Below are 23,805 nucleotides of genomic sequence, written 5' to 3' on the forward strand. Positions count from 1 at the left end.
AGCTGGTATCTATGAGTATAAGGGTTCAATCCTTGGCCTCGCTCAGTGGGTTAATTATCTGGTGTTGCCGTGAGCTTTGTGTAGTTCCCAGATGTGGCTTGGATGTTGTGCTGCTATGGCTGTGACGTAGGCCAGCAGCTGTAGCTCCAGTTCAGCCCCTAGCCTGGGAACTTCCGTATGCTACAGGTGCCCTAAAAAGTTAAAAAAAAAAAAAAAAAGAAGAAGAAGAAGAAGAAAGGTGGAGGGGGGCCTGGGAAGCTTTAGAAATGGGGATGCACAGGAATCAGGTCAGGAAGGAATTAGGGGAGTGGGGAAGTAAATAAAATTAAATGTGTTAACATACAGGTGCAGTACAGTCTGTGGGAAATAATTACAGCTCACTAGATCCTGAGCTCACTAAAGGGAAGCTGTTAGTATCACAGCCCAAGTTCAAGATCCGCATCTGCTAAAGATTAAACTGGTAAGGGGGCAAAGCCTTGTAGCACTCATCTTTGGCTGACTTCACAACTCTGGTTTGCTGGGCAGGTTAGACATTTTTGGAGACAAGTTTTTTGTTTTGTTTTGTTTTGCTTTGCTTTTTAGGGCCACACTTGTGGCATATGGAGGTTCCCAGGCTAGGGGTCCAATAGGAGCTACAGCTGCTGGCATATACCACAGCCACAGCAATGGTTAGACTTTTTGTAGAGGGCTCAACCCAGCACCAAGTCTGTGGGACATATGTAAATAGGGACAATGAAAGGCAAATGAAAAATTGCTCCTCTGGGAACACATGCCTCAACAAAATCTTGTTGCAACCTCAGGACAGCCCAAGGAGCACCTGCATCAGCTGGGGAAAATTTATTGCTGACACACAACCAGCATTTGTTCAACTGAGTGTGTGCATTTTTATTTATTTGTCTTTTGTTTTCTTAGGGCTGCACCCACGGCATATGAAAGTCTCAGGCTTAGGAGTTTAATCAGAGCTGCAGCCACCGGCCTGTGCCACAGCCACAGCAACTCGGGATCTGAGCCACGTCTGTGACCTGCACCACAGCTCATGGCAACGCCAGATCCTTAACTCACTGAGCAAAGCCAGGGATTGAACCCACGTCCTCATGGATGCTAGTTGGGTTTGCCAACCGCTGAGCTACGATGGGAACTCCCATTGTGTGCATTTTTAGTGAGAAGAACTAAAGCAAAACTGAAAGTGATGTGTTCTGTAAAGAAAAAAATGCAGTGAGGAGGGGAGAAAGAATGTTATGGAAAATGGTCGCAGTGTTTAACAGTAGGATACTTTAGAAAGGTGACTTGAGGAGTTCCCTTTGTAGCTCAGCAGAAACGAATCTGACTAGTATCCATGAGGACACAGGTTCCATCCCTGACCTTGCTCAGTGGGTTAAGGATCCAGCGTTTCCTTGAGCTGTGGTGTAGGCTGCAGACACGCAGCTCCCATCTCACATGGCTGTGGCATAGGCCAGTGGCTATAGCTCTGATTCGACCCCTAGCCTGGGAACCTCCACATGCTGCGGGTGTGGCTCTAAAAAGACGGGGTGGGAGGAGTGATTTGAGCAAGGATCTTCATGGATATGAGAAGTCAGGCGCGGCAACAGCTAGTGCTGCTTGAGAATAACACTGGAGCAAAAGGGGCTGCCGGGAAATGAGGTGCTTTTTAAAATAGGATGATAATTCAGCGTTAACTTTCATAGAGTTACATGCAGTCTAACTGCATGTTTCTGGTTCCAGAAGGAAAGACAGGAGTTTGAGTTGGTAGCATGCCCAGAAACTGCGAACCAGGAAAAGGGATATACATTTCTAAGGTCAGTGTCACTTTTTTTTTTTTTTTTTTTTTGTCTTTTTTTTTGCTATTTCTTGGGCCGCTCCCGCGGCATATGGAGGGTTGAATCGGAGCTGTAGCCACCGGCCTACGCCAGAACCACAGCAACGTGGGATCCGAGCCGTGTCTGCAGCCTACACCACAGCTCACGGCAACGCCGGATCGTTAACCCACTGAGCAAGGGCAGGGACCGAACCCGCAACCTCATGGTTTCTAGTCGGATTCGTTAACCACTGCGCCACGACGGGAACTCCCAGTGTCACTTTTGAGAAGTGCCTTCGAAAGGGCTGTTTTTCAAGCCAGTGTCCGCTGGCCCTCTTCGGTAGCACTATCAGAAATACTTGCTTAAAAACCGGAGGAAACAGGACTGCATTTCCCAGTCCAAGCCAGGCGCAGCTGGAGAAGAAGACACCCTCAGCAAGCTGACTTCTACTACGCATCCAGTCTCCCCGCGAGCCGATCGCTTCCGGTTGGCGCCGTATCGTCATTAGGTAGCGCCGGAAGTGCCCTCGCGCTGCCTAGGAGACAGGACGCTTGCCCAGCCGCTGACAGGGCCCGGCGGGCCGCGCCCACCCGGTCGCCATGGAGCTGCCTCCAGGGCCGCGCGACGATCCTTGCGCCTGGGACGATGACTCTGACCTGGAGCTGGAGCCTGACCCAGACGCGCAGGCCGAAGCTTACGTGGCCCGCGTGCTCAGTCCTCCGAAACTCGGGCTGGCGCCCCCGCGCACCCCTCCGCTGCCGGCTCCCGCCGTGTCTCTTGGCGCTCTGGAGCCGCGGGCCGCGTCCAAGGGCCCGGCTGTGGCGGTTCCGGGCCTGTTGAGCCTCCCCCCGGAGCTGCTGCTCGAGATCTGCGCCTACCTCGACGCGCGCCTTGTGCTCCACGTCCTGCCGCTCGTGTGCCACACGCTGCGCGACCTCGTGCGTGACCATGTCACCTGGAGGCTACGCGCGCAGCGCCGCGTACGCGCGCCCTACCCAGTGGTGGAAGGTGCGAGCGACCGGGGGCCAGGGTCGCCCTCCCAGGTCAGGCTTGGGGCAGGGGAGAGAGTCCAGGGGTTCCGTGAGACTACTGGTGGTACCAAAGCCCCCGACCTCGGGGTGGACCATGAGGCAGATACTTAGAGTCCTGAGACTGTGGAAACCTACCTGAGGAGCTGGGGTCCCTGAACTCAGGATCCAACGATTGATCCTTAGGCTTGGGTGTCTCAGTCTGTCAGAATCTTCTAGGGGCTTAGAGCAATCCCAGGAATTCCCAGGTTCTGGGTCTAGATGCTAAGATAGCAACTGGTGATACCAAAGCTTCTTACCCCTATAGTCTTGATGTAGGTAGGGGTGAGGCAGGGAGTCAGATCCAGAGCCTTAAACCTTGAACATAAGCTAGGGTTTAGAGGTTGGTATCCCTGATGCCAGTGATCATAGGCCCTTGAGCCCAGGGTCTAACCTGTGATCTTAGGCAGGGGTTGGTGGTCATTCCTCCTGCCCTCAAGGTCTTTGGTCCCTAGAGGATATGACAACTTGGTAACTTTGTTTTTTTGTTTTGTTTTGTTTTTGTTTTGTTTTGTTTTTTGCTATTTCTTCCGGCCGCTCCTGCGGCATATGGAGGTTCCTAAGCTAGGGGTCGAATTGGATCTGTAGCCACCGCCCTACGCCACCACAGCAACGCGGGATCCGAGCCGTGTCTGCAACCTACACCACAGCTCACGGCAATGCCGGATCGTTAACCCACTGAGCAAGGGCAGGGACCAAACCCGCAACCTCATGGTTCCTAGTCGGATTCGTTAACCACTGCGCCACGACAGGAACTCCACAACTTGGTAACTTTGAATCGATGGGACTTTACTAAACAGCTTGGTAAACATAGATGCTTGAGTCATGGACTTGGGTTCTTCATCAAGACCAGACTCCCAGGTTTGTGATACTACTAGTTTGGGAAACACTTTCCTGGGTGTAGTTCACATGACCGAGGCAGGAAGGGTTAGTTATGAAGTCCAAGTTCTTGTGGGTTGGAAAGCCAAGGTTGGACTTCAGCCTGAGGCTGCTATCCCCCAGACTTGAGTTGGGGAATGAGGCCTGGGAGGGTGACCCTGGAATTCCAGTTACCCAATGTCTGGAAACTGGGTAAGGAGTAGTCCTAGACCTGCTCACAGGTGGGAAGGCTGGTGGTCCCAAAGCTAGAGCCCGGGCCTCCTTGGGTGGGGTAAGGGATCCAGGTGGGATTCTCTTCAAGTCTGGTCAGATCATGCTCTCTGGAAGCCAGGGGTGAGCTTGGACAGCTGATGTGGGTGGCAGGGTTCCTGCCCACTGGGGACCCTGCTATTGCGTCCCACAGGGGAGGACTTTGATTGGCCGGCGGCCTGCATTGAGCTGGAGCAGCACCTGTCCCGTTGGGCAGAGGATGGTCGCTGGGCTGAGTACTTCTGCCTGGCTGATGGGCACTTTGCTTCCATTGACTCAGTGCTGCTGATCCAGGTGAGGTGGCGGGGGGGAGTTGGTGGAGGGCCAGGCAATGATGGGTCAGAGTGACCCCAACGTCACCACCTCACTTCCCTCCCAGGGTGGGACACTTTGCCTTTCGGGCTCCCGAGATCGCAATGTCAACCTGTGGGACCTGCGGCAGCTGGGAGTGGAGCCCAGCCGGGTTCTGGTTAAGGCCCTGGGCTCCCAGAAGAACAGCACGCACAAGGTGAGGGAGGAGGAGGCAGAAGTAGGAGGTATGAGGCCTGGGTAGGGCACTATGGCTCACTGCTGGAGTTCCTTTTGTGGCTCAGTGAGTTAAGAGTCTGACTAGTATCCATGAGGATGCCGGTTCTATCCTTGGCCTTGCTCAGTTGGTTAATGGTCTGGTGTTGCCATGAGCTGTGGTGGAGGTCGCAGACTCCGCTTGGATTCCGCATTGCTGTGGCTCTGATGTAGGCCAGTGGCTACTGCTCCGATTTGACCCCTAGCCTTGGAACCTCCATATGCTGTGGGAGTGGCCCCAAAAATGGCAAAAAAGACAAAAAAAAAAGAACCCAATTAGTATCCATGAGGATGTGGGTTCAATCCCTGGCCTTGTTCAGTGGGTTAAGGATCTGGTGTTGCCGTGAGCTGTGATGTAGGTTGCAAAGGTGCAACATTGCTGTGGTTGTGGTGTAGGGTGGCCACAGCTCCAATTTGACCCTTAGCCTGGGAACTTCCATATGCCACAGGTGTGGGCCTAAAAAAACCATAACATAGCATAGCATAGCATGGCATGGCATAGCATAGCATAGCATAACATAACATAAAATAGGTTTGCTCAGGCTCAGACAAAGTAGGTGCTCAGTAGATGTCAAGTATACCTTGAGTGGCCCTGAGCAGGGCAGTTATGATGCTGCCCTTGGAGATCAGACAGCTCTGAACATGGCTATCATGCCCTGAGAGGTAGCTATGGAGGGGGCACCTTCCCCAGCCATTGACGTGGTCTAGGCTGGTGACTAACAACTTGGTCTCAGAGCCAGGCTGCTGGGTTCAAATCTCCACTCTGCTACTTCCTGGCTATGTGACCTTGGATGAGGGACTCAACCTCTCTGTCCCCCAGGTTCATCATTTGTATAATGGGACACTTTTCTCAGAAGGTTTGGTGAGAAATTAAGTCAGTGGGGAGCTAACTGTGTTCTGTGTATTTTAGCTTCCAAGACAGGGACTTTTTATGCCTACTTTCCCAATGAAGAAGCTGAGGGAAGGTACTTGATTTGCCAGTGACACAGTTTGGAAGCCCCATTTTTTTTTTTTTTTTTTTTGTCTTTTTGCCATTTCTTGGGCCGCTCCCATGGCATATGGAGGTTCCCAGGCTAAGGGTCGAATTGGAGCTGTAGCGCCGGCCTACACCACAGCTCATGGCAACGCCGGATCCTTAACCCACTGAGCAAGGCCAGGGATTGAACCCGCAACCTCATGGTTCCTAGTCGGATTTGTTAACCACTGAGCCATGACGGGAACTCCGGAAGCCACATTCTTAATCACATTGTCCTGTGGCCTCAGACCACTGCTGGTGCCAAGGCTCCACAGGACCTGATTTAGGTGGGGATGTGCATTGTCCTGGGCTCTGAAGTCAGACCCACAGACCTAAGCTTTAGTCTCTACTCTGTGCTGACTTGCTCTGGGTTTTGGGGTCAGTTGTCCCCTTTCTCAGACCCTCAGTTTTGTTATCTATGAAATGGGGAAGATCACATGGGTCTGGTCCCACAGGGCTGGGTGTGGTCGCTGGCAGCGCTGGACCACCGAGTGTGCTCTGGTTCATGGGACAGCACAGTGAAGCTCTGGGACATGGCGGCTGACGGGCAGCAGTTCGGGGAGATAAAGTATGAGGGGTCCCAGGCAGGGGGGCCTGGGGGGCGGGGCTCTGTCTGGCCCTAGCCCCAGCCCTGTTGTTTGTGTCTCCACAGGGGCAAGGCAGCAGTGTTGTGCCTGTCCTACCGGCCTGATATCTTGGTGACCGGAACCTATGACAAGAAGGTGACCATCTACGACCCCAGAGGTGGGCCAGGGGCCCTGAGGCCTAGATAGGGAGAGCAGGGATGCCTGGGGTCTCCAGGGGTCTCCAGGGTCCTCCTGGGGAAGGAGACCCTTGGGCCTCACAGCCTGACTAGGGTGACAGTACATACTCAGAGGCTGGCCTGTGTTGAGCTGGGGACCACAGAGGTGACTGATGTTGGGGGCTGCTGGGGGCAGAGGAAGCTCTGCCTCCATGTGGGGTGGGATGAAGGACCAGAGGGCTCTAAGAGTGGGAGCCTCTGGGCCTGAGTCCCTTGGGAGGCAGGACAGCTTCTGAGAATCCTGGCTCCTCAAGTTCCTAGCTGTGTGACCCCAGTCAAGTTTGAACCTGTTTCCATGTTTGCCAAAGCTGGATAATAATAACTCCAGTTGCAGAGCTAATGGGAGGAGATGACACTAGGCACTTCAGTGGATTAGACATCTGTAGGAAATGCCTAGAATGAACACTATCCAGCATAAAAGCCTTTTCTGTTGTTTATTCATTTTAATTGAAGGGCCAGTGCAGAGCTAGAGCTGGCATTGAGGCGGGCCAAGTCTCAGGCTGACCTGCAGGAGGAGGCATTTTCTGCTGAGACTTGCTGAGGTCTACTTTGTACTGAGAGCAGATGGGGCCGGAGGAGGGAGATGGGGCAGAGATGGGGGGTCAGGGGCCTGGGGGTCCTGTGAGGCCCGGATCCAGCTGGGGTGGGAGAGAAGAGACAGGGTCACCTGTGGGATGGGGAGGGGTCCCCCAGGGGAGCATATCAAGGGGTCTTTCCAGGGAGAATGGAGGCCTGGGATCCCAGGGTGGGTCAGGGGGCCTCCAAGGGGCTCTGATGTCTCCCTCCTCCCTGGCTCATCACCCACAAAGTCGGCCCAGCCCTGCTAAAGAGCCGGCGGTTGCACTCAAGCGCAGTGCTGGCGCTGCTGGCGGACGACCGGCATATCATCTCGGGCAGTGAGGACCACACGCTCGTGGTGTTCGACCGCCGAGCCAACAGCGTCCTGCAGCGGCTGCAGGTGGGCCCTCCCCAGGAGCCTGGGGGGACCGGGGCTGCAGCGTGGCCTGGACTGGCCTGAACTGCTTCATCCCCTGTCCCTCCCACAGCTGGACTCCTACCTGCTCTGCATGTCCTACCAGGAGCCTCAGCTCTGGGCAGGCGATAACCAGGGCCTGTTGCATGTCTTCGCCAACCGCCACGGCTGCTTCCAGCTCGTCAGGGTCTGCCCAGGGTCTTGCCTGACCACCGCCCCCACCCCACTGCCCTGGGCTGCCTCCCTACCCCTTAACCCCTAGGTGGTAGTGGGGCACTGGCCTTGGGAGAGCCACACCTGAGAGTCACCTGTCCCTCCTTCCACAGTCCTTTGATGTGGGCCACAGGTCTCAGATCACAGGGATCAAACACTCCCTGGGGGCCTTGTACACCACATCCACCGACAAGACCATCCGGGTAAGGCCCCAGAACAGTACCCCCTCCCTGTCCACCCTCACCTGCCAGCAGTATACCTTCAACCCATTGCCTTTCACCAGGTACACGTGCCCACAGACCCACCAAGGACCATCTGCACTCGAAGCCACCACAACGTGCTGAATGGGGTAAGGCCCTGTCCCATGTGCCCAGCCTGGCTTCCCAGAGCACCCCTGACTTCTCCTGTTCCCCGCCCTCCCAGATCTGCGCTGAGGGCAACCTGGTGGTGGCCGCCTCTGGAGGCCTGTCACTGGAGGTCTGGAGGCTGCAGGCCTGAGGAAACGGATGTGGATGGATGGGATCTGCTGGCCAGCAGGCTGGGCCGTGGATTCTCTTCTGGGGGAACTTCCCCCATGCTGGTGCTGCCTCTGTCCCACCCACAGGCCTAGGGAACCCAGGGTTCTGGCCACAGTCGGGTGTGGGGGGTCCCTGGGCTGGGCATCCCCAGGGGAGGTGAGGTTTGTGTTCCAGCCCACCCAGGGGGCTGCTCCGCTCCCCACCCTCAGGTTCTGTTTTTGTTAGGATTTGGATGCCTGCTTTCCCTGGAGCGGAGGAGAAATAAAGTTGATATACTGGTGCTCTGGCCCAGAGTGTGAGCTTGGCATCACTGGACGGCTCTGCCTGTGGGCGTGTGAGATGATGCATGAAAGCCTTGGCAATAGCCATTGCTCTGGGTGTGCCTGTGCCTGCCCACGTGCATCTGTGTATCCCTGGGGAGGCCGGTCTGGCTGTGTGTGTTGTTACTGTGTGTTGTTACCGTATCCCTCTCTGTTTGTCTGCGAGGACGTGGCACCTTGTCTGCATGATAGCAGCTGTGTGTGCGTGCCATGCAGGCGTATATGTGTGTGATGTGTGACCGCGTGTAGCTGGGACTCCAACCCCAGGCATGTATTTGTGCAGCGGGAGAGGGGATCTGCTAATGCCCCCCATAGGCGGTGGGAGGTGGCAGGGGAGGCAAGCAGGGAGGGGTGAGGGCAGCATGTGTTCTTCTGTCCAGGATCCAGGGCTTGTGTGTGCCCCTATGACCACGATCCTGGAGTGGGTGGGGCTTGAAATTGGGCCAAGTGCACACGAGGAGCCTGTAAGCCCAAGGTCCCTCCGTACCCCCCATCTCAGCCCCACCAAGCCATGCCCCAGGAGCATTCATCTTATGTTTATTGTGGCCCCCGCCCCCGGTGGTCAGGGCTACAGGGTCATAGGATGGCGCAGGGCTTCTTCTCCTTGAAGGGGTTGGTGGCAGCCGGGATACCCACGAGGAAGGGGTCGCTCTTGGCCTGCTCCATGCAGAACTGCAACAGGTCAGCAGCTGCCTTGGACACCTGCAGGCCCGTCCGGTTAGCAGACCTGGGCCGGGCTGAACACCTGCCCCCTGGTTCAGATGTGCCCACCTTACCCCAGGCCTCACCTTCACGCGGTCGATGCCTGCCTCCATCCGCAGCTGCTCCACAGCCCGGCGGGCCTGCCCAATGTCGCTGCCAGTGGTCACCTTGCCAGACATCTGGGGGAGGGTGAGCAAAGCCACAGGCTATAGGCTGAACCCCTGATCCCCCCCCACCTCCTCCTGTGTCCTCTGGGGACTGAGGGATTGGGTGGCTGCTCCTCAAACCCTGTCAGGACCACAAACCTCAGCTGAGGACTCCGCTGACTCCTGACTGCTCAGTCCTCCTCCTGCAGCCCTGCTCTGGTTCCCTCCCGCAACGGCCTGGCCTCGCCAACCCCCTCTCCCCCTCCTCCACTGCTGCAGAGACTTTGAAGCCAGGACACTCACAGAGTGAAATGTCACCAGCGGCAGCAGCAGCTGCTGAGGCGGAGGGGGTCCCTGCCCCAGGAGGTCCAGTGGCTGCCCTGGTGTCACGTGTCACCTTGGCTGGGGGAGTGTAAGGGCCCTGGCCTCTCAATGACCTGCTTGATCCTCTGCTAACTGGTCTCTACATTCCTCCTTCGCCAGCCCCTGCCCCTACTCCACTGATGTGCAGAGGTGCAGAGTGTACCTCAGTTCAGGCGCAGCCCTGCCTCTCCTCTCTCCATCTACTTTCACCGCCTAGGGGTCTTATCCACAGATGACTCAATCCACTCACTTATGCTGATGGCTCCGCCTGCCTCAGGCCAGCCCCTTCCCTGGCCTCAGATCCACCTGAGGACCCTCCTGCCTCCTTGGTCCATCACACCCATCTCTCGGTTGTCTCTTATCTAACTGGACTGAAGCTGGACTTGTGATCATCTTCCTCTGAAGATGAAACTTCCTCTGAAACTTCTGGCCCCTAAATTCACCTGACAGCCCTGGCTCAAGTCTTTAACTCTTTCATTTCTTCCTTTCCATTATTCCCACATCTAATCCTTCTTCAAGGACAATCAGATCTGGAGTTCCTGCTGTGGCGCAATGGGATTGGCTACGTCCTGGAAACCCTGGGATGCAGATTTGATTCTTGGCCTGGCACAGGGGTTTAAGGATCCAGCGCTGCCACTGCTGGGGCTTAGGTCACAACTGTGGCTCAGATCTGATCCCTGGCCTGCGAACTCCATGTGCCCTGAGGAGCAGCCAAAAAAGAAAACAACAACAACAAAAAACATCAGATAAACTTCCTTTCTTTCCTTTTACTTCCTTTTTGCCTGCCCCTCGGCACATGGAGTTCCTGGGCTAGGGATGAGATGCAAGCTACAATTGTGACCCATGCCACAGCTGTGGTAGCACTGGATCCCTAATCCACTGTGCCAGGCCAAGGACTGAACTTGTATCCCAGTACTCCAGAGACACCGCCAATCCATTGCACCACAGTGGGAATTCCCAGATCAACTTTCAAATTAAGTTGTCAGTCTGATCACTTCTTTCCACCTTGTTGGTAACATCAGGGTCCTGTCCCTCTCCCGCCCATCTTGGCTTGCATGGACCAGTGTTGCCTGGTCTCCCCTGCCCTGTACACCCCCACCCCTGTTCTCCTCAAGTCAGCTACTGGGATCTGTTAAATAAATCACATTACAACATGGATGAAACTTGAGGACATTATGCTAAGTGAAATAAGCCAGTCAGAAAATGACAATGGGAGTTTCCACTGTGGTGCAGTGGGTTAAGGATCTGGCCTTGTCCCTGGGTGGCATGGCTTCGATCCCTGCCCATAGCAGTGGATTAAGGATCCAGCTTGCTGCAGCTGTGGCATAGGTCACAGCTGTGGCTCAGATTGGATCCCTGGCCTGGAACTTTCAAATGCTTTGGGTGTGGCCAAAAAAAAAAAAAAAAAAAAAAGATGATGTATGATTCCACTTATGAGAGGTACATAGAATAGTCAGATCCATAGCAACGGAAAGTAGAATGCGGGAATTCCTCTTATGGCTCAGCGGTTGGCGAACCCAACTAGCATCCATGAGGATGCGGGTTCGATCCCTGGCCTCGCTCAGTGGGTTAAGGATCCGGTGTTACCATGAGCTGTGGTGTAGGTCACAGATGAGACTCAGATCCTGCGTTGCTGTGGCTCTGGCATAGGCTGGCAGCTGTAGCTCCAATTGGATCCCTAGCCTGGGAACCTCCATATGCACCGGGTGTGGCTGTAAAAAAGACAAAAATACCCCCCTGCCAAAAAAAAAAAGAAAGTAGAATGGGGATTGCTCAAGGCTGAACAGAGAGGGGGGGGTGGGGCACTAGTGTTTGATGGGCAAAGAGTTTCAGTTTGGAAAGATGGAAAAGTTCTGGGGATGGATGGTGGTGATGGCCGCACAATAATGTGAATGTACTTAATGCTTCTGAACTGTGCACCTAAAAATGGTTATGATGGTAAATTTTATGTTATGCGTATTTTACTACAATTTTTAGAATTGAGAAAAACAAATCAGAGTCTCTCAGTACATTTTTGTTTTTGTTTTGGATAATGTCCAGGGCATGTGGAAGTTCCTGGGTCAGGAGTTGAACCCTCTCTCAGTCGTTTTAAAAACTTTCCTATTTTGGAGTTCTCTGGTGGAGAAGCAGGTTATCTGGCGTTGTTACTGCTGTGGCTCCAGTTGCTACTGTGGTGTGGGTTCGATCCCTGGCCTGGGAACTTCAGCTTGGTGCTGGTGCAGCCAAAAAACAACCCCCCCAAATGAAAATTTCCTATAGCTTCTCAGCCTCTTAGAATAAAACTCACTCTCCTTACACAGCCCACAGTGCTCTGCCTGGTCTGGCACCTTCGGCCCTCTCTGAATTTATTTCTTCTCAACCCTTCCCTCCTTCATTCTTCGTGAATCATCGTGACATCTTTGTCTTTGTGTGTGTTCATTTTGCCCAAGATCCCAATATGGGCCCAGCCCTGCACAAAGTAAAAGGAACAGCAGTTAAAGTTGACAAAAATCCTGCTCTCATGGAGCTAGTGTTCCAGTCAGGGAGGGATGAATGACAGGAAACAAAATGTATTAAGTGCTGTGAAAGATAAGAAAAGCAAGTTAAGGCTGAGAGTGGGTGGTCAGGGCAGGTTTCTGGGAGAAGGTGACTTTTGGACTGAAGCCCAGAAGGGAAGGAGGTAGGGAGGTGGGTGTTCCAGGCAGAGAAGAAAGCAGGTGCATCGTCCTTTGATTAGGAAAGAGCTTGGTGGGTTCAAGAACAGCCAGGAGGTTGGTGTAGCTGGAGAGGAGTTAGTGAGGGCAAGTGGTGGGAGATGAGGTCAGGCAAGACCAGTACCTTCACAGGCTACAATGAAAAGCCCAGATTTGACTTCTAGGGGGAAGCCACTGTAAGAGGATTTTTTTTTTTTTTGCTTTCTTTTAGGGTCACACTCGCAGCATATGGAGATGCCCAGGCTAGGGATCAAATCGGAGCTACAGCTGCTGGCCTATACCATAGCCACAGCAACACCAGATCCAAGCCACGTTTGCAACCTACACCACAGCTCATGGCAATGCGGGATCCTTAACCCACTGAATGAGGCCAGGGATCAAGCCGGAAATCTCATGATTCCTAGTCAGATTCATTCTGCTGCACCATGACGGGTGCTCCTATAAGAGAATTTTAACGGAGAATGACGGTATCTGATTTTTGTTTAATGAGCTCTCTGGCAACAGCTGGGGATTGGACTGAAGGAGAAGCCCCACGTGGAGGCTGTGAGGATGAAGAAAAACACCTGGTAGAGTTCCCACTATGGTACAGGGGGTTAAGAACCTGACTGCAGTGACTCAGGTCATGGGTTCGATTCCCAGCCTGCTACAGTGGGTTAAAGGATCAGGCATTGGTGCAGCAGTGTCGTGGGTCACAGCTGCAGCTCAGATTCAGTCCCTGGCCTGGGAAATTCCATATGCAGCTGGTGCAGCCATTAAAAAAAAAAGAGAGAGAGAAAAAGAAAGCACCTGAATGTGAGATCTATTTTGTAGACAGAATTTGGCAGACATGCTGAGGGAGGGATGTGGGGTGTGAGAGGAGGGGATACATCAGGCTGAGCTCCCCGGGTTTTATTTTATTTTTCTTTATTTCTTTTGTCTTTTTAGGGCTGCACCTGTGGCATATGGAAGTTCCCAGGCTAGGGGTCCAACTGGAGCTGTAGCTGCCAGCCTATACCACAGCCACAGCAACCAGGATCTGAGGCACGTCTGTGACTTACACCGCAGCTCACAGCAACGCTGGATCCTTAACCCACTGAGCGAGGCCAGGGATCAAACCCGAGGCCAGGGATTGAACCCAAGACCTCGTGAATACTAGTTGGGTTCATTACTGCTAAGTCACAACGGGAACTCCTCAACTCCCCAGTTTTTAGTCTACTAGATGAATGGAGGATGGGGGTGCGGACTGCAGGAAAATTGGGGTTAGGCTGGGAGGGAACTAAGGTGGTGAGTTTGAGATCCAAGTGGGGACCATTTAGAAGGATGCTCTGTTCTTACTACTAAGCAGGCTCATTTTCAGCCTCAGGGTCTTTACAGTGGCTGTTTTCTCCCACTAGGAGGCGGCAGAGGAATGGCTTCCTCTCCTCCCCCATCTTCACGTATGGTGCCTGCCTTTCTCTTCTGACCTTGGCTCAAATGTCACCTTCTGGGAGTCCTTTTCCAACCACCTCTCCCTCCAAATAAAATCACCAACTCTTCCATTCACCTTCCACCCCAAAGACTCTCACATCAGCCTGTTTAAATCCTAAATTGTAGTTACCATTGTTATTACCCTTCTGGGTCCCCAAACCGGCGGTTCCAGAATGGCAGGATCTGCTTCTTGTTCACTGATAAATATGCAGCACCCAACACAAAGCCCAATGTACAGTTTAGACTCCATGAATTGTAGATAGAGTGATTAAAGGGGTCCCCTCTGGACAAGACTCTATGCATGGTTAGGAGGACCAATGAAACACAGATCTCACCCTCCAGGATCTCAGCCTTGCTGGAGGGAAAGAGATAATCAGCCTTGGATCCCAGAGGAGAGCCCTTACCCAGAGAAAGGTCAGGGAAGGATTCCCAGAAGTAGGGAAGGCTGCAGCTGCCGGGGGAAGGAATACCGGAGGGTTATGCAGCATGTGGAAATTCTGGAGACTTGCAAGACCCGAATAGGGACCAGTATCCCATTTGACGCTCAGAGGCAGAAACTGTCTGATACTTCTGGTGATTCGAATTCCGTCCAAAGGTGACGTCTATGAAGCCATCCTCTCTCTGAGAGGACAGAAACGAACGAGCAAGCGCCACCCAATGCGGTGAGTCTCCAGCAGGCGGCAGTGAAAGTAAGACTCTTCATCGATTTGCGACGAGAATAAGCGAAACAGGAGATAATGACTCCTTGCGGCTTCCGTACTACGGAATACACAAGCAAAGATGGCTGCGCCCTGGCCTTCGGTCGTCGTCGGGTCATGTGACTACAAAGCATCCGGGCCTCCCCAGCCTATCGCTCTCCTACGGAAGTGCGAGCCGGGACTTAGCGCATTTCGAGGCCACCGGAGGCCTGGCCTGGCCTGCCCTGGAGTAGCTCTGATTTGAGAGCGCGGCCGCGGGAGTATGGAGGGTCTCCCGGAGAGGGAGGCGCCTGCAGCGGCGCTGGCCGCAGTATTGAAGCACAGTTCGGCTCTGCCTTCCGAGAGCGCCCAGGTCCGGGGCTACGACTTCAACCGCGGTGTGGACTACCGCGCGCTGCTGGAGGCCTTCGGCACCACTGGTTTCCAGGCCACCAACTTCGGGCGCGCGGTACAGCAAGTCAACGCCATGGTGAGGCCTGGATAAGACTTCCTGGGTTGATGGCGCGTGGCCTCCAGTAGCATTTTGCAGTACTTGGGGGCGGGACTTTCCTGGAGGCGGTTGTCTTCTTCGTCCAGTAGTTGGAAAGAGGCGGGGACAGGAGTTTCTGCTTTGTGAAGGGGACATGCCGCATTGTCAATATTCTAGTACCTGGAATGGGTTGGTACTAATGCTGGATAGGGAGCGCGTTTTATGCAGCTTGTGAAAGTGATCTGAAATGGACAGATCCTGGGGCAAGACCTTGCAGCTGAAAGAGCAGTTGAAGGAGGACCTCAAGTAAGGGCAGAATCTGAGGTTGAATTTTCCCTTCCAGTTAGGAGAGGTGTCAGGCCCGCAAAAGGGATGCTCTCCACCTCCTCAAAAGGGGTAAAGCTTGAGTATGTGACTTCAGACTTGGGCTATGAACAGGATAGAGCCTGCACAGGGGTGTTCGTTCCTTGGTTCCAGGTAGAAATGGTGCCATATCCCAGAGTGGGCAGGGCCTGGAGGGAGGAGTCTGACTCTGAAATCCACCTGGGGTCCTTGGGCTGGAGTTTGGGGCCAGAGGTTAACTCGACTCTACCCTTCCATCTAGATAGAGAAGAAACTGGAGCCACTGTCTCAGGATGAAGACCAGCATGCAGACCTGACTCAGAGCCGCCGCCCACTCACCGGCTGCACCATTTTTCTGGGCTACACATCCAATCTCATCAGTTCAGGCATTCGTGAGACCATCCGTTACCTCGTGCAGCACAACATGGTGGGGACCTGGTGGTGTTGTGGCTTTGACCTCTCTGGGTCTAAGGGGGCAATAAAATTATTGGTCCTTTAAGTGAGATAGGGAGATATGGGTCAGTTTTGTTTTGCATCAGAGCTCCCCGCAGGGGTCACTGGATGAGAATTGGGGGTTAGGAGACCTGCCTGGGATGAGGGCACAGCCCTTCTTCCTGGGCCAATCTCATTGTCTTGTGGCTGCAGGTGGACGTCTTGGTGACCACAGCTGGGGGTGTGGAGGAGGATCTCATCAAGTGTCTGGCGCCCACATACCTGGGCGAGTTCAGCCTCAGGGGGAAGGAGCTACGTGAGAATGGGATCAACAGGTGAGGGGCCCTGAGTGATGCTGGATAGGGGAGCCAGGCTGAGGCTTCTGGGTCCTGATGCCCGTATGCCTCCTGTCCGCAGGATTGGAAACCTGCTGGTGCCCAATGACAATTACTGCAAGTTTGAGGACTGGCTGATGCCCATTCTGGACCAGATGGTGCTGGAGCAGAACACAGAGGTGAGGCTGGACCAACCTGGCATAGTGGGTGTTGGGAGGTACTGCTGGCTAAAGCCAATGTCTCCTCCTAGGGTGTGAAGTGGACGCCTTCTAAGATGATCGCTCGGCTTGGCAAAGAGATAAACAACCCAGAGTCTGTGTATTACTGGGCTCAGAAGGTGAGGGGCTGGTTGGGAGCAAAATGCAAAGCTTTGGCATGTGTTAACATGTTTCATCTTCACAGCCACCTGGGAAGTTGTTATTATTCTCATTATCCCCACACCTAGATCCCCACACCTCAGAAACAGAAGTGAGGCAATTTGTCTGAGGTTCATAGTTCCCACTGAGGGCAGTCCTGGTATTCTGGCTGTAGTCCTAGACTACCTGCAAGCAGTTGGGGCAGTACTTAGCAACCCTGATGGGGCCTGGTATAGGGTCCCATGTCCTCCGAAGCTGTGGGGTCCAGCAATCAGAAAAACAAGAGCTACGTTTTGGTTTTTTGTGTTTTTTTTTTTGCCTTATAGGGCTGCACCTGTGGCATGTGAAGTTCCCAGGCTAGGGGTTGAATCGGAGCTGCAGCTGCTGGCTTCAGCCACAGCTACAGCAACATGGGATCTGAGCCTTGTCTGGGACCTACACCACAGCTCACGGATCCTTAACCCATTGAGCAGGGCCAGGGATCGAACCGTGTCCTTATGGAAACTAGTCAGGTTCATTACTACAGAGCCATGACAGGAACTCCCAGGGCTACCATTCTTTTAAGTGCCAGGCATAAGAGTTTTTGTGTGTTTTCTCACATATGCCTCCCTCATCTTTGAGGGAGGTAATGCTGGTGTCTGCATTTTACAGGTGAGGAAACTGAGGTCCAGAGAAGTTAAGCATGCTGCCCAGAAATCGGAATAGAACAGGGAATGCCCCCAGACTGCCCCTGCAGGACTCTGAGCTCCACCCACTCTCGTCTTGCTTTTTCCCAGAACCATATCCCTGTGTTGAGCCCGGCACTCACAGATGGCTCGCTGGGTGACATGATCTTCTTCCATTCCTATAAGAACCCAGGCCTGGTTCTGGACATCGTTGAGGGTAAGGTGCTGGGGCTACAGAGCAGTGGGGGAGGAAGGCTCCCTGGGCCTGTGGCCTGACACAGCCCCCTCTCCCAGACCTGAGGCTCATCAACACACAGGCCATCTTCGCCAAGCGCTCTGGGATGATCATCCTGGGTGGTGGCATGGTCAAGCACCACATTGCCAACGCCAACCTCATGGTGAGCAGGGATGGGGTATGTGTGGTCCCTAGTAGGGGTGGCCTGCCGTGCAGACAGGCTGGTCTCATGCCACATGCTGGGGAGACAGCTGTGGACTGGACAGGCCAGGATCTCTGTCTTCCTGGAACTGATGTTCTAGTCGGGGATATAGACAGTGGAACGAGTGACATGTATAGCAGGTGGCAGTGACTGCTATGGAGAAAAATAAGGGAGGATGGTGAGATGGGAAGAGAAAGGGGTGCTGTTCAAAAAAGGGAAACCATGGAGTTCCTGTCATGGCGCAGCGGAAATGAATCCGACTAGGAACCATGAGGTTTTGGGTTCGATCCCTCATCTCGCTCAGTGGGTTAAGGATCCAGCGTTGCCATGAGCTGTGGTGTAGGCCGGCAGCTGTAGCTCCAATTAGACCCCTACCCTGGGAATCTCCATATGCCATGGGTGCGGCCCTAAAAAGCCAAAAAAAAGGAAAAACAAAAAAATGTGACCTATGAGCAGAGGTTTTCAGGGCGTGCCCCTGTGAGGAATGTGGTTATGTGGCCGGCTGGAGGGTGGGGGAGATAACAGTTTGTGCAAAGGTTCTCAGGTGCCTGAAGTTGGTCAAGGAACAGTTAGGAGGCTGGTGAAGGAGAGTGGGAGGTGAGGGTGGGGGAGGTGATTCAAAGTGCAGGGCGGGGGCCTTGAGGGCCACTCAAGTGCTCAAAAGTGCCCTCTGGGGGAACAAATGGCGGGAGGGGAGGGGATGGCGCATAGAGAGGGGAGAGATACTTAGGTTTGGAAGTCTCTTGTTGAGTTGGTGGCAAATGTTGGAGGGCTGTTGCTACCTAGGAAGTGAGTCTGGAGCAGCGCTGCCCACTGTCTGCCTGGCATCCCCCAGCTCCTCACTCTACCCAGATGTTGACACTGGGCCTTTCCCTTGGAGGGAGGGGTCACCAGGGCTTCTTTTATATGGGATGGAGCCCTCAGCAGCCTCTGGCTGTGGTGCCCTGCCTTGGGATGTGTCTGGCTGACCAGCCCACTCTGCCCCTCCCCATAGCGGAATGGGGCTGACTATGCGGTCTACATCAACACAGCCCAGGAGTTTGATGGCTCTGATTCAGGCGCCCGGCCCGATGAGGCTGTCTCTTGGGGCAAGATCCGGATGGATGCACAGCCGGTCAAGGTGAGGGCTGGCCAGCCAGCTGGGGCACAGGGTCTCCCAGGCTGTGGCCACAGGTCCCTTGGCTCACCTGGGTCTCCCCCGCCATCCCCCCCACAGGTCTATGCTGATGCTTCCCTGGTCTTCCCACTGCTCGTGGCTGAAACCTTTGCCCAGAAGGCCAATGCCTTTATGCCCGAAAAGAACGAGGACTGAACACTGGATGGTGCAGCCCCAGGGAGGCCTCACCCCTCCTTTATTTATTAGTTTGCAGACCCAGCCAGCCTCTTCCCCACTCCCTGGTCAACAGCATCTCTAGAATAAATGGTCTCAGTGGTCCTTCTCAGGCGGTCTCTCTGTGTCCTTGGTAGTGGGTCCCCTGGCTTCAACCTGCGCCCCCCTCAGTCAGCTTCATAGGCCTCTTCCCGCCAGCACTGGACACTGCCCCCCATGGCGGTCAACAGGCAGGGCTCCGTGGGGTGGTAGGCCAGTGACTGCACCACACTGGGACCCACGGGCAGGGCCAGCACCAGGACACCCTGTGGAGGGAGGGGGTAGGGAGTGGTCATCAGTGTCTCTCTCCCCTCAGTCGCCTCTCCCCTGCTCTCAGCCACAGGCCGGTAATTGCTTCTAAGATACCATAAACCTAACCAGCTCCAAACTGAACCCCTCGGTCACTCATTCTTCCAGGTGCTGAGGCCAAACACCTCGAATCTTTCTCTCACACCTGACATCCCTTTGTCAGTAAATCCTCTTGGCTTGGCCTTTAGCCTAGGAACTGATGACTCTCATGTGGGTCCCCGCTTCCCCACCCCCCTGCTGCCACCTGGGCTCCACCTGCCAACTTGACGGTCTTAGTGCTCACTTCCTTCATCACCCTGCAGTCATGGCTCAACATATGCAGTTCCTCAGGCAGGCCGTGGTTCCTCTTTCTACCTGGAAAATGTGTCCTTTCACATGACCTCCCCTTCAGCTTGACTTCTGCTCTGCCAGACCTTTGAGAAGTGGGCAGAACACTGGCATTTTCTGTTCATAGTTCCCAGAGTGAGAGCTGGCCCCTCAACTCTCTCCTAGTTCCCTCTATCCTCTTAAGGGGCTTACTCCCTGGCCAAGCCCCAGTTCTGACCCCACCAAGCTTGGCTGGTCAGATCCCAGACTAACGCCCCCTACCAAGCAGGAACACATCAGGATAGAGCTTGTAGGGCTTGGGGCTGGATACCATGGGGATACTCAGGTTTCCTGAACAATTACAGCCCCAGCTCCTGGGATCAGATGCTACCATCAGCTCCCCTTCCCCCAGAGTCAGTTCCAGTAGCTCAGCCTGGCAACTGTGGCTCTGACTTGAATTCTGCTGCTGCTGCTGGCATCCCAAGTGCTTCTGTTTCTTGACCAATCCATGTGTACCACACCTCTAAGCCTTAGCACATCCCGTGCCCTTTGCCAGAAATGCCCTTCTTCCCTCATCTTTTCAGTCCCTGATTCTTTTTTTTTTTTTGCTATTTCTTTGGGCCACTCCCGCGGCATATGGAGTTTCCCAGGCTAGGGGTCTCATCGGAGCTGTAGCGGCCAGCCTACGCCAGAGCCACAGCAACTCGGGATCCAAGCTGCGTCTGCAACCTACACCACAGCTCACGGCAACGCCGGATCATTAACCCACTGAACAAGGGCAGGGATCAAACCCGCAACCTCATGGTTCCTAGTCGGATTCGTTAACCACTGTGCCACGACGGGAACTCCCCTGATTCTTTTTATTTTATTTTATTTTTTGGCCACATCCACTGCATGCTGAATCCAAGGTCAAGAGCTGAATCCAAGAGTCACAGCAGTGACAACGCCGAATCCTTAAACTGCTAGGCCACCAGGGAACTCCTTTCTTTGTTTTTGGTTGCTGTGTGCAGCAGCCTGATGTGGAATCTTATGTTCCCAGACCAGGGACTGAACCTGGGCCACAACAGTGAAAGCACTGAATCCTAACCACTAGACCACCAGGGAATTCCCCTAGCTAGCATTTCATTTTTGGGTGGGTGTGTGTGTGTGTGCGCACCCAAGGCATGTAAAAGTTCCTAGGCCAGGGATCAAACCTGCGCCACAGCAGTGATAATGCCAGATCCTTAACCCACTGAGCTGCCAGGGAACTCCCTGAGCACCGCAGTTCTAACAGCATTCCCTTTTAAAGGCCTGAGAGTGACTCAGGTCTAAGAACAGGGCAGGCTCCCTGGTATGGAGTGGGGGTGGGGAGGCTCACCTCCACCAAGTCCCAGAAGAACACCTTCCCATCCTCAGAGCAGCTGACCACGTGTGTGTCACGTTCGCTCAAGCAGCAGTCCAGCTTGTACTCCTGGTTCTTATGGCCTGTGTACCTGGGGGTGGGTGGGATTAGGGGAAGTTTGGGCCCTGACTGGGGGTGGGGAAAGGCCCCTCAACCCTGAGGACTCACTCGCCCAGCAGCTCCCCTGTGTCCTTGTCTAGAAGCCGCAACGTGGAGTCCAAGCTGGACACCAGGGTGCACTGCCCGTCCCGGCTGAAGCAGGTGCAGGTGATGGGGCCTAGTGGGGAAGGGAGGGGCAGGCAGGCAGATCAGGTTGGGGTCTCCTGTGCTGCCCCCACCTTCCCTGTCTGCCCCGCAGCTCCAGCCATACTCACTGCCCACGTAGTCCGAGAAGAGTTGTCCCATCCTCAGGTCATAGCGCCTCACCCGGCCATCTACGGAGCTGTAACAAAGAGTGGATCCACCTGCAGCATTGCAGGGCCTAGTAGGTCCATGGCTCCAGCCTTGGTATCCCTGTACCCCCTCACCTTGCCAGGGCCCTGAGGGCAAGGCTGGGTGCCTGCCCTTCCTGGGTACCCTTTATGTCATGTCATGCTCAGGACTGGCCATGGAAAACATGCACTGCATGCACTGAAGTGAATTCATGAGTGGAATTCTGAGGCACTGGCTTTTTTTTTTTTTTTTTTTGTCTTTTTGCCATTTCTTGGGCCGCTCCCATGGCATATGGAGGTTCCCAGGCTAGGGGTCAAATTGGAGCTGTAGCGCCGGCCTACGCCAGAGCCACGGCAACTCGGGATCCAAGCCGCGTCTGCAACCTACACCACAGCTCACAGCAACGTGGGATCCTTAACCCACTGAGCAAGGCCAGGGTTCGAACCTGCAACCTCATGGTTCCTAGTCGGATTTGTTAACCACTGCGCCACAACAGGAACTTCACTGGCTTTTTTTTTTTTTGTCATTTTTGGCTGGCCCAAAGCATATGGAGCTTTTGGGCCAGGGATCAGGTTGGAGCCACAGTCTTGACCTAAGCCACAGCTGCAGCAATGCCTGATCCCTAACTCACCATGCTGGGCCTGTGTCCCAGTGGCTCCCAAGATGCTGCCAATCCCATTGTGTCACAGCGGGAGCTCCCTGAGGCACTGGCTTTGAGACTCGGACCTAGGGGCCAACCAGGTCCCGTTCCATCTGTTTTGGATTTGTACCAAGCTCCCTCTCAGGGCCAGACCCCATGTGGGGGCTTGGGGACACAGGTGCTGCCAAGCCAGAGGCACTTGCTGCCAACATAGAGCCTTGATGACTGAGGGTAATCCCCGCCCTGAGGAGGTAGCATCTGAATTGGGACTTGGGGATGAGAAGGAGCCAACCGTTTGCAGTCCAAGTGGAGATGTGTGGGAAGTGGGCCAGCCCACAGGCTGTGCAGTCCAAATGCTCCCCCACCACTCAAGGTGTGAAATGACACTCAGGCTGTGGCAATGCTTAGGCAGCTCTGCGTGGTTTTTTTTTTTTTTTTTTCAGTTGTTTGCCTCCTGTAGCTAGAATGTCGACTTTATGTGGGCAGGTGTTTTTCCTTATTTCCCTATCTTGTTCATTGCTGTATGCTCACTGACTAAAAAAGTGACCTGCAGGAGGTGTTCAGATATACTCTGAATGAGTAGCAGAGGGGCGGTCCAGGCAGAGGGAAGAGCAATTGCAAAAGGAGGTCCTGGGGTGGGAGCATGTGTGGCATATTTAACAGAAATGAGGCCAGGAATGAATAAAAGCTCAGAGTACAACAGGGACTAGACCATAGAGGGCCTTGTAAGCAAAGCGAGGAGAGCAGATTTTAATTTTCGGACAGAAGCAGCTACGATCCCTCCTGGCACCTGGGGAGGGGCAAGGTCCTGGCCCCACTCACCCTGCCAGGACTTCATGGTCCGACACCTTCACACTGGATATGCCATCCCTGGCTTCATCCAGCGTCTGTACTGGCTCAGGTTTCCGAGAGCGGCAGTCCCAGCAGCGCACACTGGAATCGATAGAGCCTGTGTGGTCAGCATGAAGGTGGATCAGGTTTGGGGGACAGAAGCAGCACCCTGGGCCCACCTGCCTAGGCCCCGCACTCACCAGACAGGATAACTGTGGCCTCTTCATTAAACTGCACTGTGTTCACCTTCTGTGAAATGGAACTGCTATTTAGAGAAGCTGGACTTTGGAGGATGGGGATAAAGGCAAGGGAAAAAGCTAGGGGTAGGGGAGGTGAAAGGTTTGTGGGGAACTACAAGGACAGGGCTTGGTAAGACGACCCTTGGGGAAGGGGAGGATCCTTGTGCTGTAACTGAGCAAATGGTGGTCCCTGTCACCACCTTCATGCAAATGACCATCCTCTCCAATTAGGCCACCTTCTTGCTTGCACTCACCCCAGCATGGCCCCGAAATTTTCGCACGACCTGCCCTGATGCCACATCCCACAGCACCACGGCCTTGTCCCCGCCGCCAGAACAGAGACTGCTGTTGTCAAAGGAGCTAGAGGGCAGAGGAGGGAAGGTTAACGTCGACCTCTGATCACAGCCTCAGCGCCCATATTCTGGCCTGGCCCTCAGCTCACCCGGCCGCGTCCAGCACCTCATAGCCGTGGCCGCTGTATGTCCGCAGTAGCGTCCCCCGCAGCGGGTTCCACAGTTTCAGGGTCTTGTCACTGCCGCAAGTCAGACAGTAATTGCCATCCACTGGGGAACACCAGGCAGGGGTTACTGGGTCTCCGATCTCAGGAGGAGGGAGGAGGACCCGGAATGAGATAAGGGCGCTCACCATTAAATCGCACGGCTCGCACAGCCCCCTGCCCGCAGTCCAATGTCTTCAACCGTTTCTGTGGCAGCTCCGGGCCACGTGGCTTTGGCTCAGGGAAAGCCATCGCACTCGGCTCCCTTCCTCGCCACCGAAGCTTTCCTTGCTCTGGGTGTAACCTTATTATTGTCCTCTAT

At 54.3% G+C, this 23,805-nt stretch overlaps 4 protein-coding genes across 18 annotated transcripts; 2 read left to right on the forward strand and 2 right to left on the reverse strand.

Moving 5' to 3' along the window:
• The first annotated feature begins 345 nt into the window (after nucleotides 1-345).
• Nucleotides 346-8,364, forward strand: FBXW9 (F-box and WD repeat domain containing 9). Of its 3 annotated transcripts, XM_085012752.1 has the most exons (11): nucleotides 346-460; nucleotides 1,723-1,796; nucleotides 4,106-4,285; nucleotides 4,371-4,499; nucleotides 6,026-6,138; nucleotides 6,223-6,314; nucleotides 7,182-7,330; nucleotides 7,419-7,532; nucleotides 7,672-7,761; nucleotides 7,842-7,907; nucleotides 7,982-8,364. In XM_085012752.1, the coding sequence occupies exons 2-11, from the start codon at nucleotides 1,752-1,754 to the stop codon at nucleotides 8,054-8,056; spliced, it is 1,053 nt and encodes a 350-aa protein (XP_084868878.1). In that variant the 5' UTR covers nucleotides 346-460; nucleotides 1,723-1,751; the 3' UTR covers nucleotides 8,057-8,364. The 3 variants fall into 3 exon arrangements, with proteins under 3 accessions (XP_084868878.1, XP_003123365.1, XP_013846063.1); XM_003123317.5 differs by lacking the exons at nucleotides 346-460; nucleotides 1,723-1,796 and adding an exon at nucleotides 2,364-2,804 and having other exon boundaries at nucleotides 4,146-4,285; XM_013990609.3 differs by lacking the exons at nucleotides 346-460; nucleotides 1,723-1,796; nucleotides 7,419-7,532 and adding an exon at nucleotides 2,364-2,804 and having other exon boundaries at nucleotides 4,146-4,285.
• Nucleotides 8,365-8,916: 552 nt separating this feature from the next.
• On the reverse strand, nucleotides 8,917-14,934 carry GNG14 (G protein subunit gamma 14). 3 transcript variants are annotated; one of them, XM_021083731.2, is made up of 3 exons: nucleotides 14,151-14,934; nucleotides 9,185-9,277; nucleotides 8,917-9,098 (listed from the first exon to the last, which is right to left on the reverse strand). In XM_021083731.2, the coding sequence occupies exons 1-3, from the start codon at nucleotides 14,232-14,234 to the stop codon at nucleotides 8,973-8,975; spliced, it is 303 nt and encodes a 100-aa protein (XP_020939390.1). In that variant the 5' UTR covers nucleotides 14,235-14,934; the 3' UTR covers nucleotides 8,917-8,972. The 3 variants fall into 3 exon arrangements, with proteins under 3 accessions (XP_020939390.1, XP_084868913.1, XP_084868914.1); XM_085012787.1 differs by having other exon boundaries at nucleotides 14,217-14,380; XM_085012788.1 differs by lacking the exon at nucleotides 14,151-14,934 and adding an exon at nucleotides 9,404-9,510.
• On the forward strand, nucleotides 14,599-18,922 carry DHPS (deoxyhypusine synthase). 4 transcript variants are annotated; one of them, XR_014837544.1, is made up of 9 exons: nucleotides 14,599-14,913; nucleotides 15,518-15,682; nucleotides 15,901-16,022; nucleotides 16,105-16,201; nucleotides 16,273-16,359; nucleotides 17,030-17,260; nucleotides 17,338-17,441; nucleotides 18,475-18,600; nucleotides 18,697-18,922. XR_014837544.1 is itself a non-coding variant. In XM_003123318.6 (9 exons), the coding sequence occupies exons 1-9, from the start codon at nucleotides 14,707-14,709 to the stop codon at nucleotides 18,790-18,792; spliced, it is 1,110 nt and encodes a 369-aa protein (XP_003123366.1). In that variant the 5' UTR covers nucleotides 14,599-14,706; the 3' UTR covers nucleotides 18,793-18,922. The 4 variants fall into 4 exon arrangements, 3 of the variants coding, with proteins under 3 accessions (XP_003123366.1, XP_005652911.1, XP_084868880.1); XM_003123318.6 differs by having other exon boundaries at nucleotides 17,155-17,260; XM_085012754.1 differs by lacking the exon at nucleotides 14,599-14,913 and adding an exon at nucleotides 15,038-15,219 and having other exon boundaries at nucleotides 17,155-17,260.
• On the reverse strand, nucleotides 18,804-23,778 carry WDR83 (WD repeat domain 83). 8 transcript variants are annotated; one of them, XM_085012758.1, is made up of 9 exons: nucleotides 23,633-23,778; nucleotides 23,447-23,519; nucleotides 23,242-23,347; nucleotides 22,949-22,997; nucleotides 22,740-22,866; nucleotides 21,220-21,287; nucleotides 21,014-21,122; nucleotides 20,822-20,936; nucleotides 18,804-19,115 (listed from the first exon to the last, which is right to left on the reverse strand). In XM_085012758.1, the coding sequence occupies exons 2-9, from the start codon at nucleotides 23,449-23,451 to the stop codon at nucleotides 18,978-18,980; spliced, it is 717 nt and encodes a 238-aa protein (XP_084868884.1). In that variant the 5' UTR covers nucleotides 23,452-23,519; nucleotides 23,633-23,778; the 3' UTR covers nucleotides 18,804-18,977. The 8 variants fall into 8 exon arrangements, with proteins under 8 accessions (XP_084868884.1, XP_084868887.1, XP_084868883.1 ...); XM_085012761.1 differs by having other exon boundaries at nucleotides 21,220-21,309; nucleotides 23,430-23,519; XM_085012757.1 differs by having other exon boundaries at nucleotides 23,447-23,550.
• Nucleotides 23,779-23,805: the final 27 nt, after the last annotated feature.

The sequence above is a fragment of the Sus scrofa genome, chromosome 2 (genome assembly GCF_054392235.1).
Source record: "Sus scrofa isolate SSC_HxYL_T2T_F1_AM1 chromosome 2, Sscrofa_HxYL_maternal_Yorkshire_Landrace_v2.0, whole genome shotgun sequence".
NCBI classification, from domain to species: Eukaryota; Metazoa; Chordata; class Mammalia; order Artiodactyla; family Suidae; genus Sus; species Sus scrofa.

Bases quoted from the DNA above. Each gene is read 5' to 3' on its own strand.
- FBXW9 (XM_003123317.5), top strand. From the start codon at position 2,396: ATGGAGCTGCCTCCAGGGCCGCGCGACGATCCTTGCGCCTGGGACGAT. The intron at 4,500-6,025 runs GTGAGGGAGGAG...CTGGTCCCACAG, and splicing joins AGAAGAACAGCACGCACAAG to GGCTGGGTGTGGTCGCTGGC. The intron at 7,533-7,671 runs GTCTGCCCAGGG...CTCCTTCCACAG, and splicing joins GCTGCTTCCAGCTCGTCAGG to TCCTTTGATGTGGGCCACAG.
- GNG14 (XM_021083731.2), bottom strand. From the start codon at position 14,234: ATGCTGCATAACCCTCCGGTATTCCTTCCCCCGGCAGCTGCAGCCTTC. The intron at 9,278-14,150 runs GTAAGGGCTCTC...ACCCTCCCCCAG, and splicing joins CTTCCCTGACCTTTCTCTGG to ATGTCTGGCAAGGTGACCAC. The intron at 9,099-9,184 runs GTGAGGCCTGGG...ACGGGCCTGCAG, and splicing joins CAGGCATCGACCGCGTGAAG to GTGTCCAAGGCAGCTGCTGA.
- DHPS (XM_003123318.6), top strand. From the start codon at position 14,707: ATGGAGGGTCTCCCGGAGAGGGAGGCGCCTGCAGCGGCGCTGGCCGCA. The intron at 16,023-16,104 runs GTGAGGGGCCCT...TCCTGTCCGCAG, and splicing joins CGTGAGAATGGGATCAACAG to GATTGGAAACCTGCTGGTGC. The intron at 18,601-18,696 runs GTGAGGGCTGGC...TCCCCCCCACAG, and splicing joins TGGATGCACAGCCGGTCAAG to GTCTATGCTGATGCTTCCCT.
- WDR83 (XM_003123321.7), bottom strand. From the start codon at position 23,735: ATGGCTTTCCCTGAGCCAAAGCCACGTGGCCCGGAGCTGCCACAGAAA. The intron at 23,551-23,632 runs GTGAGCGCCCTT...GGTGTTCCCCAG, and splicing joins GCGAGCCGTGCGATTTAATG to TGGATGGCAATTACTGTCTG. The intron at 22,998-23,241 runs GTGAGTGCAAGC...TCCATTTCACAG, and splicing joins AATTTCGGGGCCATGCTGGG to AAGGTGAACACAGTGCAGTT.